At 53.3% G+C, this 17,112-nt stretch overlaps 1 protein-coding gene and 1 pseudogene across 3 annotated transcripts in view; both read left to right on the top strand.

The window, feature by feature from the left end:
- Positions 1 to 17,010, top strand: part of ELAVL3 (ELAV like RNA binding protein 3) — a 29,452-nt gene extending 12,442 nt beyond the window's left edge. Inside the window, exons 2-7 of one of the 3 annotated variants that reach the window (XM_055239460.2) lie at positions 2,071 to 2,290; positions 2,623 to 2,726; positions 9,970 to 10,123; positions 10,295 to 10,520; positions 11,448 to 11,486; positions 13,492 to 17,010. In XM_055239460.2, coding sequence (XP_055095435.1) covers positions 2,071 to 2,290; positions 2,623 to 2,726; positions 9,970 to 10,123; positions 10,295 to 10,520; positions 11,448 to 11,486; positions 13,492 to 13,822 — 1,074 coding nt within the window. In that variant the 3' untranslated portion in view covers positions 13,823 to 17,010. Of the gene's footprint in view, positions 1 to 2,070; positions 2,291 to 2,622; positions 2,727 to 9,969; positions 10,124 to 10,294; positions 10,521 to 11,447; positions 11,487 to 13,470 lie in introns of all 3 variants that reach the window. The other 2 variants (XM_055239458.2, XM_055239459.2) reach the window with 2 other exon arrangements.
- LOC129460921 (basic proline-rich protein-like) lies at positions 14,779 to 17,010 on the top strand (annotated as a pseudogene).
- Positions 17,011 to 17,112: the final 102 nt, after the last annotated feature.

The following is a 17,112-nucleotide window of genomic DNA, read 5'->3' as shown; positions in this document are numbered from 1 at the left end:
AAAAAAAGTCAATAAAATTCAACATCCTTTTTAAAAAAAGTCTTAGGATCTAGGAATAAAAGAAAATGTTCTTAACCCGATAAAGGCCATCTAGAAAAAAACCCATAGCAAAGATCATGTTTAGCTGCAAAATGTTTAAAGCACCTCCCTTAACATCAGGAATAAAGGGCCGGGCGTGGTGGCTCACGCCTGTAATCCCAGCACTTTGGCAGGCTGACGTGGGCAGATCACGAGGTCAGGATTTCAAGACCAGCCTGGCCAGCCTGGCCAACATAGTGAAACCCCATCTGTACTAAAAATACAAAAAAAAGTAGCCAGGCGTGGTGGTGGCAACCTGTAGTCCCAGCTACTTGGAAGGCTGAGGCCGGAGAATCGCTTGAACCCAGGAGGCGGAGATTGCAGTGAGCCAAGATCGTGCCATTGCACTCCAGTCTGGGTGACACGGGGAGACTCTGTCTTAAAAAAAAAAAAAAAAAAATCAGGAATAAAGAAGCTACTATCACACTGTAGCCCCTGAAATGACAAGAAAAATAGATAACAGGTATAGACTGAAGATGAAAAAATAAAATTGTCATTATTTGAAGGTGTTTTATGTTATACAATAAAAGCAAAAGAACAAAATAGCTCAGTGGGAAAACTGGGGGTGGCAAGGGGAGATGGAGGCAGGTAAATGACTAGTAAGAAACGTATGCATGAAGCAAAAGACATAATTAGCACATTCGGGATAGGAATTACCTTTGGTGGGAGGAGGGAAATAAATGTGTTTAGGGAAGGGCTTATGAGGCTTCATAGCTACTAAAAGGGCCAGGCGTAGTAGCTCACACCTGTAATCCCAGCACTTTAGGAGGCCGAGGTGGGAGGATCACTGGAGCCCAAGAGTTTGAGACCGGCCTGGGCCACATAGTGAGACCCCATCTCTACGAATAATTTTAAAATTAACCGGACATGGTGGCATGCGCCTATAGTTCCAGCTACTTGGGAGGCTGAGGTGGGAGGGTTGCTTGAGCCTGGAAGGTCGAGGATGCAGTCAGCCTTGATGGCACCACTGCACTCCAGCCTGGGTGACACAGCAAGACCGTTTTTCTAAAATAAAAGCTACTAAAAATGGGGCCAGATGCGGTGGTTCACGCCTGTAATCCCAGCATATTGGGAGGCGGAGGTGGGTGGATCACCTGAGGTCAGGAGTTCGAGACCAGCCTGGCCAACATGCTGAAAACCAATCTCTACTAAAAATACAAAAATTAGCTGTACATAATGGCATGCGCCTGTAATCCCAGCTACTCTGGAGGCTGAGGCAGGAGAATCGCTTGAACCCAAGAAGTGGAGGTTGCAGCATGCCGAGATCGCACCACTGTACTCCAGCCTGGGTGACAGAGCAACCAACTAACAAACGACAACAACAAAAACAAAGAAAGCTACTAAAAGTGTTAGATTTACTTTTCTGAGAGCGAAAGCATTTAGTTTATTTTATTTTTGAGATGGAATTTCACTTTTGTTGCCCAGGCTGGAGTGCAATGGCGCAATCTCGGCTCACCACAACCTATGCCTCCCGGGTTCAAGCGATTATCCTGCCTCAGCCTCCCGAGTAGCTGGGATTATAGGCATGCGCCACCACGCCCGGCTAATTTTGTATTTTTAGTAGAGATGGGGTTTCTCCACGTTGGTCCGGCTGGTCTCGAACACCTGACCTCAGGTGATCCGCCCGCCTCGGCTTCCCAAAGTGCTGAGATTAGGGGCATGAGCCACTGTGCCCAACGTGAAAGCGTTTCCAGTGTGAAAGCGTTTATTATTCTGTAAATGCACAGGTTGATTTTAGACCTCTGTTTGCATATATGGTAGTCATATAAGGGATTTCTTGCAGTAAAAACATCAGGTGCTTTTTTTCCCCCCAGTGCTTATTCCAATATATAGAATCCCATCATTATTCCAATCATTAGAATAATAAAATGACACCTGCCCATGACAAAGCCCCTATAAGACATGGCTAATTCATCACCGCCAAGCCACTCATTCCCGCAGGCCCCTGGTGTGGGGACTGGGCGGTGAGCGGATGCGACCTGTTATCTCCAGCAGATACTGGGGGCCATGGAGTCTCAGGTGGGGGGGGGCCCGGCCGGCCCGGCCCTGCCCAACGGGCCACTCCTTGGTACAAATGGAGCCACTGACGACAGCAAGACCAACCTCATCGTCAACTACCTGCCCCAGAACATGACCCAGGATGAGTTCAAGAGTCTCTTTGGCAGCATTGGCGACATCGAGTCCTGCAAGTTGGTTCGGGACAAGATCACAGGTGTGGCTGCTGGAGTTGCGGCGGGGAACAGAGGTGGTGGCCTCAGAAATACAGAGGTGATGGGGGCAGGTGGGACCCTTGCTGAGCTGTCTCGGGGGTAATCAAGGCAGGAGGTGGTCTAGGGATGTGAGGTCTGATGGGGAGATGGGTATACCCCCTAGGTGAAGGTCTCAGGAGCGATAGAGGCAGGTGGGACTCTAGCATCGAAGGTGTCATCTGGAAACAGGAAAGTGGGATCTTGGTGGGGAGGGGACAGTCTCTCAGGCCTGAGGGGGGACACTGGCAGGTGTCAAGGCTGGGTGAGAAGGTCATCATTCTGGTTCTGCCCACAGGGCAGAGCCTTGGCTACGGGTTTGTGAACTATTCTGACCCCAATGATGCAGACAAAGCCATCAACACCCTCAACGGCCTCAAATTACAGACGAAGACCATCAAGGTTGGTGCCTCCTTCTCCAGTCCCCCCACGACCGCCCACCCCAACTGACTATCCCCAACCCCCTACTGCCACCTACCTGCCTCCACACATCCATGTCCACTGCCTTTCAGGACTCATCCCCAGAGGGGCTCAAATCTCCCCTCCAAGGCTTCCCAGCTGGGGTGGGGGCAGTGGCTTTCCCTCTCTAAACCTCAGTTTCCTCACTTGTCAATGGGAACAGTACCGGCTCCACGATCTCTGGAGGCTCAGGGAGTCAGCCAGGCCCTGTAGGGCAGAGTGACCAGGGTCCTGTGAGCAGTCCCCTCCCTGCTTTTGTCATGGAAATGGGGGTGGGGGCCCATCTGCCATCTGGAGCCTAATTAGGGTCTGGGAGGGCGGTATTGGGGCGGCCCATCCCCCATCTTTGTGCAACGCCCCTCCCCCAGGACCTCCCTTCTCAGCAGCTGCAGCTGGGACCCTACAAGCCCAGGTTCCCTGGGGGGGAATCGTCATGGAAACCCCTCTCTCTGGGTTCGCCTGGGGGTGTCTGGGCTCTGCCCTGCAAATCTGCTCCTGGACCCTGGAGGAAGCCAGGGTTGGGGGGTGGCCCATCTGGCCCCCAGTTCAACATGGGAACAGAGGTGCAGGAATCTCTTCCCTTTCCTGATGTGGGGGGTTGGGGATTGGGGTGGGGGAGTGAAGTTGTGACCCAATGGGTCCCTTCATGGCCGAGACCCAGAAGCCCCACGGCATGAGGACCCCAGACCCCGGTGACACTGAGATGCAGCGTGTGCATGTGTGCGTGTGTATATGCGTGTGTGTGTGTATATGTGTGTGCAGTGCGTGTGTGTATGTGTGTGTGGTGTGTGTGTGTGTGTGGTGTGTGTATGTGGGTATATGTGTGCGGTGTGTGTGTGGTGTGTGTGTGTGGTGTATGTGTACATGTGTGTGGTTTGTGTGTCTGTGTAGTGTGTGTGGTGTGTGTATGTGTGGTGTGTGGTGTATGTGTGTGTGTGTCTGGGGCGTGTGTGTGGTGTATGTGTGTGGTGTGTGGTGTGTGTATGTGTGCGGTGTGTGTGTGTGGTGTGTATGTGTGTGGCGTGTGCATGTGTATGTGTGTAGTGTGTGTGGTGTGTGTGTGGTGTGTGTGTGCATGTGTGGTGTGTGGTGTACGTGTGTGTGTGTGGTGTGTGTGTGGTGTGTGTGGTGTGTGTGTGGTGTGTGTGCAGTGTGTGTGTGGTGTGTGTGTGGTGTGTGTGTGTCATCTTAAGCTGTGAGATACAGTGTTTATGATCCAGGTGTCCCGTGACTCACTGTGGCTCTGGCTGTGACACAATGGTTGTGGGACACAGTGTCTATGCGAGTGGCTGCGGCCAGGCGCAGTGGCCCACGCCTATAATCCCAGCACTTTGGGGGGCCGAGGCAGGAGGATCACTTGAGCCCAAGAGTTTGAGACCAACCTGGGCAACATGACAAAACCCTGTTCCTAAAAAAAAAAAAAAATTTAAATTAGCTGGGTGTGGCATCTTGCACCTGTAGTCACAACTACTTGGGAGGCTGAGTGGGGAGGATCACTTAAGCTGAGGCGGCCGAGGCTACAATGAGTCATGTTTGCACCACTGCACTCCAGCCTCGGCAACAGAGCAAGACCCTGTCTAAAAAATATATATAGAGATAGATAGATAGAGATAGAGAGAGAGAGAGATAGAGAGAGAGAGAGAGAGAGAGATAGAGAGAGAGAGAGAGAGGGGCTGCTGTCAAGCGGATCTGTATATTTAAGACTTCGAGTATATCCCTATGTATCTATAGGATAAGGTATTTTTTTTGTTTTTTGTTTTTTGGGGCTTTTTTTTGTTTTTTGTTTGTTTGTTTGTTTTTATTTGTTTTTGAGACAGTCTCCCTCACTCGCCCAGGCTGGAGTGCAATGGCGCGATCTCGGCTCACTGTAACCTCCACCTCCCAGGCTCAAGCAATTCTCCTGCCTCAGCCTCCTGAGTAGCTGGCATTACAGGCACCCACCACCACACCTGGCTAATTTTGTGTTTTTAGTAAAGACGAGGTTTCTCCATGTTGGTCAGGATGGTCTTGAACTCCTGACCTCGTGATCCACCCACCTCAGACTGCCAAAGTGCTGGGATTACAGGCATGAGCCACCGCACCTGGCCTAGGATGAGGTGCTTATTATTTGACAGGCGCATGTGACACTGTGACTCCGGCTGTGACCTGGTGGGGCCTCAGGGATGCGTCTGGCTCTGGCAGGATGTTTGTGTGTCACAGCAATGTTGTGTGAGTGTGTCTACCTGTGCCCTGCTCTGCGGGATTGAGTGTGACATCGTGTGCTTGTGCTGCGGTGTGACAGGTATGTGGTTCTATGACCTTCACTGTAATTCTCTGAGACTCCCTCCTGAACGTTTCTGAGAATGTGACAGTGGCCTGTGTCACCCTCTGGCTGGTTTTATCTCTGAGGCTGTGCAGCGGGGTGGCACTGCATGGCCTTCTGTCTGCCCCTGGGTGTTTTTGCCTGTGTGATGGTGTTGCGCGGTCAGTCCGGACTGGGCGCTCTGGCAGCTGCCCAAAATATCTCCAGCTGCCTGCTGCGGGCCAGGCCCCATCCCAGGGTAGGGTGTGGGTGGAGTTTGGTCTATCCTAGCCCTTGGGAAACCCATGTCATGGAGGGATGGGAAAGGCCTGTGAAAACCTCCTTTGTGTCTCAGACGGTGCTGGACCTCCAATACCCACCCAGGATTTTACCCCGAAATCTAATCCCTCAACCGAAATCTGATTCATCAGCAAGTACCCTCACAGCTCCTAGCCCCATGGGAGAGAAAAAAAAGAAAAGAAAACCGTCAAATACATTGACATGATTTCTTTCCTTTTTTTTTTGAGACAGAGTCTCGCTCTGTCACCCAGGCTGGAGTGCAGTGGCGCGATCTCGGCTCACTGCAACCTCCGCCTCCCAGGTTCAAACAGTTCTGCCTCAGCCTCCCGTGTAGCTGGAACTACAGGTGCCAGCCACCACGCACAGCTAATCTTTGTATTTTTTTTAGTAGAGACGGGGTTTCAGCATGTTGGTCAGGCTGGTCTTGAACTCCTGACCTCAGATCATCCACCCGCCTCAGCCTCCCAAAGTGCTGGGATTACAGGCTTGAGCCACCGTGCCCGGCATGGACATGATTTATTTCTTAATTAATTAATTTATTTTTTTGAGATGGAATCTTGCTCTGTTACCCAGGCTGGAGTACAGTGGAGCGATCTTGGCTCCCTGCAATTCCGCCTCTCAGGTTCAAGTGATTCTCCTGCCTCAGCCTCCTGAGTAGCTGGGATTACAGGTGTGCACCACCATGCCTGGCTAATTTTTGCATTTTTAGTAGAGACAGGGTTTCACCATGTTGGCCAGAGTGGTCTCCAACTCCTGACCTCAAATGATCCGCCTGCCTCGGCCTCCCAAAGTGCTGGGGTTACAGACGTGAGCCACCGTGCCTGGCATGGCTGTGATTTTAAAAATCACTATTATGGACATGACAGTGGCTGATGTGATTGTCTTTTTTTTCTGGAGAACCCCAGGTGCACAAAATTGCGTTAATCAGACCCTGCCCCCTCATTCACTCTCAAACTGCTTTATCTATTTTGTTCATTTTTAAATTAGTTCTTTCTTTTTTTTTTTTTTTTGAGATGGAGTATTACTCTGTTGCCCAGGCTGGAGTGCAGTGGCGCGATCTCGGCTCACTGCAAGCTCCGCCTCCTGGGTTTACACCATTCTCCTGCCTCAACCTCCTGAGTAGCTGGCACTACAGGCGCCCGCCACCACGCCTGGCTAATTTTTTGTATTTTTAGTAGAGACAGGGTTTCACCGTGTTAGCTAGGATGGTCTTGATCTCCTGACCTCGTGATCCGCCTGCATCAGCCTCGCAAAATGCTGGGATTACAGACATGAGCCACTGTGCCCAGCTTTAATTAGTTATTTCTAATGGAGGCATACACTCTCACAACTCACTGTCTCAACTCATTGTCCCAAACAAAAGCCAGAAGACAATGACCCCTATCTATCAAGAGGTTAATTAGAAGAAATAGAAAATAGAGGCTGGGCACGAAGGCTCACACCTGTAGTCCCAGCACTGTGGGAGGCCGAGGTGGGAGGATTGCTGGAGCCCGGGAGGTCAAGGCTGCGGTGAACCATGATTGCATCACTGTACTCCAGCCTGGGCACCACAGCGAGACCCCATCTCAAAACAAACCAATAAACAAAAACCTCACTTAAGAAGAAAAAGAAAGAGGAAAGGAAGGAAGGAAAGGAGGGAGGGAGGGAGGAAAGAGAGAGGGAGGGAGGGAGGGAGGAAGGAAGGAAGGAAGGAAGGAAGGAACGAAGGAAGGAAGGAAGGAAGGAAGGAAGGGAGGGAGGGAGGAAGGAAAAATAGATATGGCAGACATAAGGGGGAGAATTGCTCATGACCACGCCCCAGCCTCTTCCCCAGTCCCTGGCGACAGGTGACCCACTGAGCATTTGAGAGGTGGACTTCCCGACCATGCTTCCAGGACATTGATAAACACACAATGAAACAAGGTCACACAATATTCCCTGCTTTGTAAATAGACTCTTCTGTCACCCATTTTACAATACTCACCACTCACCGCTGTTTCTGGGAAATAAATATACACGTCCATCTTTTTCTCTTTTTTTTTTTTCAGAGACAGGGTCTTGCTCTGTAGCCCAGGCTGGAGTGCAGTGGTGTGATCATAGCTCACTGCAGCCTTTAACTCCTGGGTTCAAGTGATCCTCCAGCCTCAGCCTCCCGAGTAGCTGGGACCACAGGTGTGCACCATCACACCCAGCTAATTTTTTTTTTTGTAGAGGTTGTGGTGGTGGGGGACAGAGGTGGGGCGGGGTCTTGCTATATTGTCCAGGCTGGTCTCAAACTCCTGGGCTCCCTTGATCCTCCCGCCTTGAACTTCCAGAGCACTGGGATTACAGGCATGAGCCACTGCACCTGACCCACCATTTTTTTAAACACTTGCAGAGAGTTTCATTGTTGGGCTGGACGATAATTAATAATGTGATTCAGATAACAGTGCTAAAATGTGTCTAATTCCTAGTTGGGAGAAGTGCTTTGAGAAAGAGTAATAGGGGTGGCGGGGGGGAGGACAAATTTAGATGAGAGAGGACAGGGAGGATGTTTCAACTGAGACCCAAAGAAAGAAGAGGAGGAAGAGCGTTCCAGGCAGAGAGAACAGGCAATGCCAGGGCCCTGAGGCTGAGACATGCCTGATGTGTTTGGGAAAAATGGGGGAAGTTCAAGTTGCTGGAACACAGTAATTGGGGCAGAAAGTAGGGGGAGATGAGGGCATCTCATTATCCCAAGGATATGATGGGGAAGAATGTGCAGGGTTTTACGGTCCAAGGAAAGGACTTTGGCTTTTCTGCTGAGGAAGGTGGGAGCCATAGAGGGTTCTGAGCAGAGAGGGGATGTGACCTGTCTCAGGTGTTCACAGGCGCCCTCTGGCTGCTGTAGGGTGAACAGACAGTGGGGGATGGGAGCAGGGGGGCCAGGGTGGAGGCTGCTACACTGGTCCAGGTGATCAGTAGTGAAGGCTGGGCCAGGGTGGGACAGTGGCAGTGGGGTGAAGTGTGTGGATTCTGGATAAGGAGGAAGGTGGAGCCTACAGGATTTACAGTGGGTTGGATGTGCATGTGAAGAACAGGTGTCGAGAACAACCTGAACCTGGGGACATGAGCACTTAGGAGGACAGAGTTGCCATTAGTGAGTTGGGGCAGATTGGAGGCGGGTGGGAGCTGGAGGCACCCATGCTGTGTACGAAGTGCCCTTGACATCCCCATGTGGGGCACCTGGACCCAGGTGCCACCAGGGGTGCAGACTGGGGACATTTGGGAGCTGATGACTAAAGACCTGAGTGTCCCTGGGGGGCCCAGTGTAGCTGGGAAGAGAAGGGGCCAGTGTCTTAGGTCCACTCTCCATAGGAGTGGGAAGAGTGGCTGGGTGTGGTGGTGCATGCCTGTAGTCCCAGCTACTTGGGAGGCTGAGGTGGGAGGATGGCTTGAATCCAGGAGTTGGAGGCTGCAGTGCAGTATGATTGCACCTGTGAATAATAACTGCATTCTAGCCTGGGCAACACAGCAAGACACCATCTTTCAATAAAATAAAAATAGGCCAGGCATGGTGGCTCACACCTATCATCCCAGCATTTTGAGAGGCCGAGATGGGAGAATTGCTTGAGGCCAGAAGTTCAAGACTAGCCTGGGTAACACAGTGAGATCCTGTTTCTACAAAAAAAAAAAAAAAAAATTAAAGATTAGCTGAGGCTGGGGGAGGTGGCTCACACCTATAATCCCAGCACTTTGGGAGTCCGAGGCGGGCGGATCATGAGGTCAGGAGTTCAAGACCAGCCTGACCAACATGATGAAACCCTGTCTCTGCTAAAATTACAAAAATTAAGCCAGGTGCGGTGGCTCACGCCTGTAATCCCAGCACTTTGGGAGGCCAAGGTGAGCGGATCACAAGGTCAACAGGTCAAGACCATCCTGGCCAACATGGTGAAACCCAGTCTGTACTAAAAATACCAAAAAAAAAAAAAAAAAAAAAAATTAGCTAGGCATGGTGGTGGCATGCCTGTAGTCCCAGCTAGTCAGGAGGCTGAGGCAGGAGAATTGCTTGAACCTGGAAAGGGAAGGTTGCAGTGAGCAGAGATCACACCATTGCACTCCATCCTGGTGACAGAGCAACACTCCGTCTCAAAAGAAAAAAAAATGCTGGCCAGGCATGGTGGTGGGCGCCTGTAGTCTCAGCTACTTGCGGGGCTTAGGCGGGATGATTGCTTGAGCCCAAGAGGTCGAGGCTGTAGTGAGCTGAGATCACACCACTGTATTCCAGCCTAGGTAAAAAAGTGAGATCCTGTCTTTAAAAAAAAAAAAAAAAAAGTTTGTTGATGGAGTGTCAAGCATGTGATAGTGATGTGAGCTGGGTATTCAAGGATCCCTTTGGGGTCACATGTCACCCCAGGGAGACATGTCCTCCCTAGGTGGCAGGTCCCCATTACTCTATACAAGCAGTGCCAAGTTGTTACAGCCACTGCCATGTCCCCTCTCCCATATCTGACTCAGCCCCACCCACGGTGACAACTCTAGAGATACTTATTGAGTGACGGATGAGTCACTTCTGCCAACTCTGTGATGGTTTAGACATGGTCTCACTCTCTCCATCTGTGAAATGGGTCTCTGCCTCACCCCTGTCCGTCTGACCCCCTCACCCAGGTGTCCTATGCCAGACCCAGTTCAGCATCCATCCGGGATGCTAACCTGTACGTCAGCGGGCTCCCCAAGACCATGAGCCAGAAAGAGATGGAGCAGCTCTTCTCCCAGTACGGCCGCATCATCACGTCCCGCATCCTGGTGGACCAGGTCACAGGTTAGGCAGTCAAGGAGGGTGCACCTGGCGGGGGCGCTGGGCAAAGTCAGTCAGGTGGGACCAACGTGGAGAAACCGACCAAGATGCCAGGGCATGAAGCAGGGAAGGGAGAAGTGGGGTTACACAGGAGGGGACAGGGTCGTCGTGATGGACATCCCCGCCCCCTGGCAGGTGTCTCTCGGGGTGTGGGATTCATCCGCTTCGACAAGAGGATTGAGGCCGAGGAGGCTATCAAAGGACTGAATGGGCAGAAGCCGCTGGGCGCAGCTGAGCCCATCACAGTCAAGTTTGCGAACAACCCGAGTCAGAAGACGGGGCAGGCCCTGCTCACCCACCTCTACCAGTCATCCGCCCGGCGCTACGCAGGCCCCCTACACCATCAGACACAGCGTTTCCGGTGAGCCCCCTGCCACCCACGCAGATGGCCCCAGGCCGGGTGTCTCCAAGCTTGCAACCCTCCCTGAACCCCATTCCTGCCGACGGGGAGGGGTGCCGGGAGGGTGCGCACACACGGGAGCCAAGGAGCCTATCTGTCAGGTGCCAAGGCCAGCCACTTGTATACAGCAGGCCCTCAATGTGTGCTGGCCACGACGATTGGCATTCTTGGTGTTAAAGATTTTGGCGCCATCTGACTGGGTTCCAGCTCTGGTGGCCCCTTTCTCTTTCGGGCATGTGGCTATATCGCTCTGTGCCCCAGTTTCCCCATCTGTAATAACACCAAATATTTCATGAGTCTTTGCTGTGTGCTAGACACCCTTATTCTTCTGCAACACGATGAGAACAGAGCTTGTGTTGCCCCTGTTTCATGGACGGGGACCCTGAGGCACAGAGAGGTGTTGGGGTTTGCCCAGCCCAAACAGAGCAGAGACTCGAACCCAGGACCTGGAGTCCAAGCTCGTAGCCACTCCAAGGGGAGACCATGGAAGCCCCTTGTGGGCCCCTGGGTGGCCGGGGCAAGTTACCCACCCCCTCAAGTGCTGCGAGAATGTTGGCTGTGGTAGTTACTGTCGCCTTTGTTAGGAGTTATCTTTCCCCAGGGATCCCAGCGCCTGGGCCCAGAGGGGACCCGCCGGCCAGGAGGGGGAGGATGGATGAGGAGGCCAGTGCAGGCTGGACAGTGGAGGGGCAGGCGAGAGGCGGTGCCTGAGTGACCACGGTTCCGTGCCAGGCAGTGTCTAGCCGGGCGGGCGGGCGGGCAGCGGGCAGGCGGGGGCAGGGCTCTGCTGCAGGCCTATTGGGTGGGGGTGGGGAGGGCAGGCCGACGGTGTCACAGCAGGGGGGCATGACTGGAAGCCACCTCTGACCACCACCTCTGCCTCCACAGGCTGGACAATTTGCTCAACATGGCCTACGGCGTCAAGAGGTAACAGTGCCCCCGCCCCACTGTCCCCACCCCTCACCATCCATGCCCCTGATGCACCCCTCTTCAGCTCACCCCCAGGGCTGCAGGCTTAGTCTTTTTTGCCTGGGTCTTGGAGTAGCATGGTCATTGAGAGATGTGACATCAAAGCCAGACGTGGCGGTTTTCGCCTGTGCTCCCAGTGTTTCGGGAGGCTGAGGGGCAAGGAGCACTTGAGGCCAGGAGTTCGAGATCAGCCTGGGCAACATAGTGAGATCCTTCTCTACAATTTTTTTTTAAGGATTGGCCTGATATGGTGGTGCATGCCTGTGGTTCAGGCTACTCAGGATGCTGAGGCGGGAGGATTGCTTGAGCCTAGGAGTTGGAGGCTGCAGTGAACTGTGATGGAGCCACTGCACTCCAGCCTGGGTGACAGAGCGAGACCTTGTCTCCAAAAATTAAAAAATGTGGCTGGGAGCGGTGGCTCATGCCTGTAATCCCAGAACTTTGGGAAGCCGAGGGGGGCGGATCACGAGGTCAGGAGTTCAAGACCAGCCTGGCCAAGATGGTGAAACCCCGTCTCTACTAAAAATACAAAAATTTAGCTGGGCATGGTGGCAGGCACCTGTAATCCCAGCTACTCGGGAGGCTGAGGCAGAGAACTGCTTGAACCTGGGAGGCGGAGGTTGCAGTGAGCAGAGATCATGCCACTGCACTCCAGCCTGGGCGACAGAGCGAGACTCCGTCTCAAAAAAAAAAAAAAAAAAAAAAAAAAGAAGGGATGATGGAGACTCAGCAGCAGAGACCCCCCGCTCCCATCTTAGGCAACATCCACACAAAGGCAGAGTGGAAAGGGAGTTCCTAGCAGTGGGAACAGCCTGTACAAAGAGGGCCAGAAGGAGAGAGTAGTTTGTTCCTCGTGGTCGGGATTGAATGGTTCAGGCCCTTGGGTCCTCCCCTCCCAGTTGAGGGGTTTAATCCGAGGGCCAGATTGCCAGTGGGGAATGTGAATGGAGTCAATTCTGTCCTTTCATTAATTCATTCAACAGACACCTCCCAAGTGCTTACTAGGTGTTGTTCAGGGGCTGGAACAAACTCTTGCAGGGAAGATGGAGTTGATGATAATAAATATATGATTTGAAAAGGAAAGCCGGGTGCAGTGGCTCACACCTGTAATCTCAGCACTTTGGAACTCCAAGGCTGTGGGATTGCTTGAGCCCAGGAGTTCGAGACCAGCCAGGCCAATGCAGCGAGACCCCACCTCTACAAAACATTTTAAAAATCAGCGGGGCATGGCTGGGCACGGTGGCTCATGCCTGTAATCCCAGCACTTTGGGAGGTCGAGGCAGGCGGATCACCTGAGGTCGGTAGTTTGAAACCAGCCTGATCAACATGGAGAAACCCCGTCTCTATTAAAAATACGAAATTAGCTGGGCGTGGTGGCGGGTGCTACTCGGGAGGCTGAGGCAGGACAAGCACCTGAACCCGGGAGGCAGAGGTTGCAGTGAGCTGAGGTCATCCCACTGCACTCCAGCCTGGGTGACAGAGCAAGACTCCGTCTCAGAAAAAAAAAAAAATCAGTGGGGCATGGTGGTGCACCTGTAGTCCCAGCTACTCGGGAGGCCAAGGCAGGAGGATTGCTTGAGCCTGAGAGTTCGAGACCAGCCTAAGCAACATAGTGAGACTGTGTCTCTACAAATCATAAAGAAAATTAGCTGGGTGTGAGGGTGCCTGCCTACAGTCCCAGCAACTCAGGAGGCTGAGGCGGGAGGATTGCTTGAGCCCAGGAGGTCAAAGCTACAGTGAGCCATGATTGTACCACTGCACTCCGGCCTCGGTGACAGAGCAAGACCCTGTCTCTAAAAAAAAAAAAAAAAAAATTGCATTGCAGGGGGTCACACCATTCCAAGGTCATGGCACAGTCAGGGGTCATAAAGGTGTGAGGGGTCACAATGGGGTCGGAAGCATGCGGGGGGTCAGGGCAGAGCCCGCGTGACCCCCAAAGTAGTCCCCTGTCGCTCATCGCCAGGTTCTCGCCCATCGCCATCGACGGTATGAGCGGCCTGGCAGGCGTGGGCCTGTCGGGGGGCGCGGCGGGCGCCGGCTGGTGCATCTTCGTATACAACCTGTCACCGGAGGCAGACGAGAGCGTGCTGTGGCAGCTGTTCGGGCCTTTTGGGGCAGTCACCAACGTCAAGGTCATCCGTGATTTCACCACCAACAAGTGCAAGGGTTTCGGCTTCGTGACCATGACCAACTATGACGAGGCGGCCATGGCCATCGCCAGCCTGAACGGCTATCGCCTGGGCGAGCGCGTGCTGCAGGTCTCCTTCAAGACCAGCAAACAGCACAAGGCGTGAGCCCACCCCGCCTGCCCTCCCACCCCCTCCCCGGGCAGCAGAGAGAGAGAGAGAAAGAGAGAGAGAGAGAGAGAGAGAAGGGGCCCAAGAGAGACAGCACAGGCAGCCCCACGGACGACGCGAGGGCCCCACGTCCCTGCGGAAGCCACAGGGTGAGCACTCCGGGGTGGGAGGGTCTGCAGGGAATGGGGGGTGCCCGGGGATCCCCCGCCCCATCCTCCTGCCCCCACCCCAGGCTGGGCTGTTCACTCTCTCGTGTTGGTTTGGTTTATGGTGAAGGTTTTTGTTTCTTTTTTCGGCTAAAACGAATGCAGAGATGTGCCCCCACCCCCACCCTCGGCCGCCCCCGATGGGATGGCTTGGGGGGCTCCAGGGGGTGCCCTCCCAGACCCCCTTGCCCAGGCCTCCCCAGCACCTAGGTGGGGCCTGGGGTAGGAGGAACAGGTTTAAAAATCCCCAAAAAAGCGAACCGTGAGGAGGGGTGTGGGCACCCCCGGCCCAGCGCCCCCTGGTGGAATGCGGGGAGCAGGCAGCGGGGCTGGAAGCAGAAACAAAATGAAAAAAAAAGGGGGGGTGGGAGGGGAAGAAAAACTCTATTTTTGTAAAAAGGGAAAAAGACCTCGTGGAGAATTTTTACTGGGGATTCTTGAACTTGAAAAAAAACACAAAAAAAGACAAAAAAAAAAAGAAAATATTTTGGCAGGTTATGTTTACCAACTGGGGCGGGGGTGGGGGGGCCCGGGGAGCAGGGCTTAGGGGCTGGCAGCCCACGGGGCCACACAGGGAAACAACCACGCAGACACTCACACCACGGGGACACACGGACAGACGCAGACGGACACAGCGACATGCCCCAGACACGTTAAGGGACTAGTTGGCCAAACTCAGACACATGGACAGGGATAGACAGAAAGAGACAGAAGTTAGGGCTACGTCCATGTGGACACAGACCACAGATGTGGGCACACGAATCCATCCACCTGTCCACGTGCACACGTGAATGTAGCGATAGATATTTGGACATCAAATTTGGACACCAGGTCACAGAGAAACACAAACACCACCCAGGAACACGCAGACATATGCCCATAGCATCCCATAGGCCCAGGCAGGAGGTCCCACCTCAGACCCCGCCCCAGATGCTCCCTCACCCTCTTGGCCCCCTCGCCCTGGCCCCCAGGTTCTCTGCAGAGATCTCTCCTGGACCCCCAGTGGTCTCCTTGGCGCCCACGAACACAGGCGTGCACACGCAGCGCACATGCATTGAGACACACGATACCTCGTTCCACCTTGGCGTCATGGTGGGCTGGAGGCAGCCCCCCCCCCACAACACTTGAGGCCAAAGGACACCCCTGTCCCCGGGGCTCAGCCTCCCCCTGGGCCGAGGCCTTGGCCCACGCAGCTGAGGGAGAGGCCCAGCCCTGAGCCTCCCCCACCAGGACTGGGCCTCCCCAGCAGCAAGACCCCGGCACTCCCCGACAGGCCCAGGGTGGGGTGAATGGGCCCAAGGGCCCAGCCCCACACTCCTTTCCCGTCCACTTGTCACCTACCTACCCCCTTTCGGTTTGTTGGGTTTTTCGTCTTTCCAGATTGCAGTGGACACAGCCCCCGATCTCGAGCCCCGGCCCCCGGCTTCTGTCTGGACATTACATCGCCCTAGTTTTCTTTCTTTAAAAAAAAAAAAATTCCAACAGAAGCCACAGGCCGGAGCCCCTGGGAGCCCTCGCGCCGCTCCCCACCCCACTCAGCGGCCCCATCGGAACTGAGAATTGCAAAACCCCGACTTCAGCTATAGTTAAGTTGCCTTCCCCCAGTGTCCCCACGTTTGGTGTCTGGCTATGGCGCCCCCATCTGACTGTCCAGCTCTCTCTCCCCCACCCCTCCCGGTGTTGTTATTAAACGTCTGTGGAGCTTCTGCTGCAAGGAACAAAAAAGAAAAAAAATCAAAAAAGCGACAAAAAAACACAAACAGAAGAGGAAAAAAAAAGCAACAAAAAAAGAAAACACACAGAAGAGATTTAAAAAAAAAAAAGGAAAAAAAAAAGACATAAACTGGCACCAGTTAACTTTCTTGTACTTTTTTGCTGAATTTAGCTTCTTGTAGTTTTAACTTATTGCTATGTTAACTATTTATTCTCCTCGTTGCCCTGTAAGGACATCCGTGTATATTTCTGTTACTTCATCCAGTTTGCAAGTTAAAGGAACGACAAATGTTCTTTGTTTCTTTAAGTTTTGCCGAGACATGGTTATGCCTAATTTATTTATAAAAGGGGAAGTGGAATCATTAAAGTAATAATAATTATTAATAACAGTAATGGTAGCCGAGTGGCACGCGGGGGTGTGTGCTCTGCGGGGCAGTCCCCACGGCCAGCGACGTCCAGGTCATCAGTGGGATTCTTTTTGCTCTTGTCTTGAGAATTTTTCAGTCCTATTTAGCTGGTGAAATCCCTAGCTTGTTCTTGATACACGAACCTATTTATTCTTGTGGTTTTAAGTCCTCCCTGCCCTCTCCCCTCTCCCCTGCAGCAGGGCAGGGACCCCTCTCCCCTGCTGTCTCTTGGGGCTCTCTCCCCTCCGCCCTCTGCATTCGGGAACACGCACATCCGCGTGGGAAGCTTGCAGCAGGGCGTCCGAGCAATAAGGGCTGGGTTTGTCCCCCACCCTGGGGGGGGGGGGCCAGGCTCCAGAGAGGGGGCACCTCCCCACACCCCCCAACCGAGGCCTAGGCCCCTGCCGCCCCCAAGACTGGGAGGGGACTTTTTCTAAAACCCAAAACTCAGCCCAGCCAGGCCCCCTCCCTGGAGGCCAGCCCCTCCCCGCAGGGGGCCAGGCCAGGGCTCCCAGGGGAGGGGGACTAGGGTCTTCCACGTTCCTGGGGGGCAGGGGCCAGGCCAGGGGGGAGGGGGCTCAGCCCCTCCACCCCTCCCTTCATCCTGTTATTTATTCGGAAGGTTTCAAATCACGACAGAGTCCATGTTGGAGGTGATAAAAAACTGTAAAAAAAAAAAAAAAAAAAAAAAAGACAAAACAAAAGACAAAAAAAAAAAAAACCCAACAAGAACACTTCGCGTTGCGTTTAGACTATTTATTACCGGGATCACAGGCCTGGCCGCGGTAACAGACTTTTACATGGAATTGTTTAATTATTTGTACTTTTCATGCCAGAAAATAAAAGTTCAGAATCTTAAGGCCTTGGGTCATCTCTGCACAGCTGCGCGGGGAGCATGCAGGCGCATCCTGTGTAGCGGCACCCAGGCCTCGTCCTTCTCTGGGCCTGGGTCTGTCTGCAG

This window comes from Symphalangus syndactylus, chromosome 13, assembly GCF_028878055.3.
Source record: "Symphalangus syndactylus isolate Jambi chromosome 13, NHGRI_mSymSyn1-v2.1_pri, whole genome shotgun sequence".
Taxonomy (NCBI): domain Eukaryota; kingdom Metazoa; phylum Chordata; class Mammalia; order Primates; family Hylobatidae; genus Symphalangus; species Symphalangus syndactylus.
This window is presented reverse-complemented; position numbering and strand designations above follow the sequence as displayed.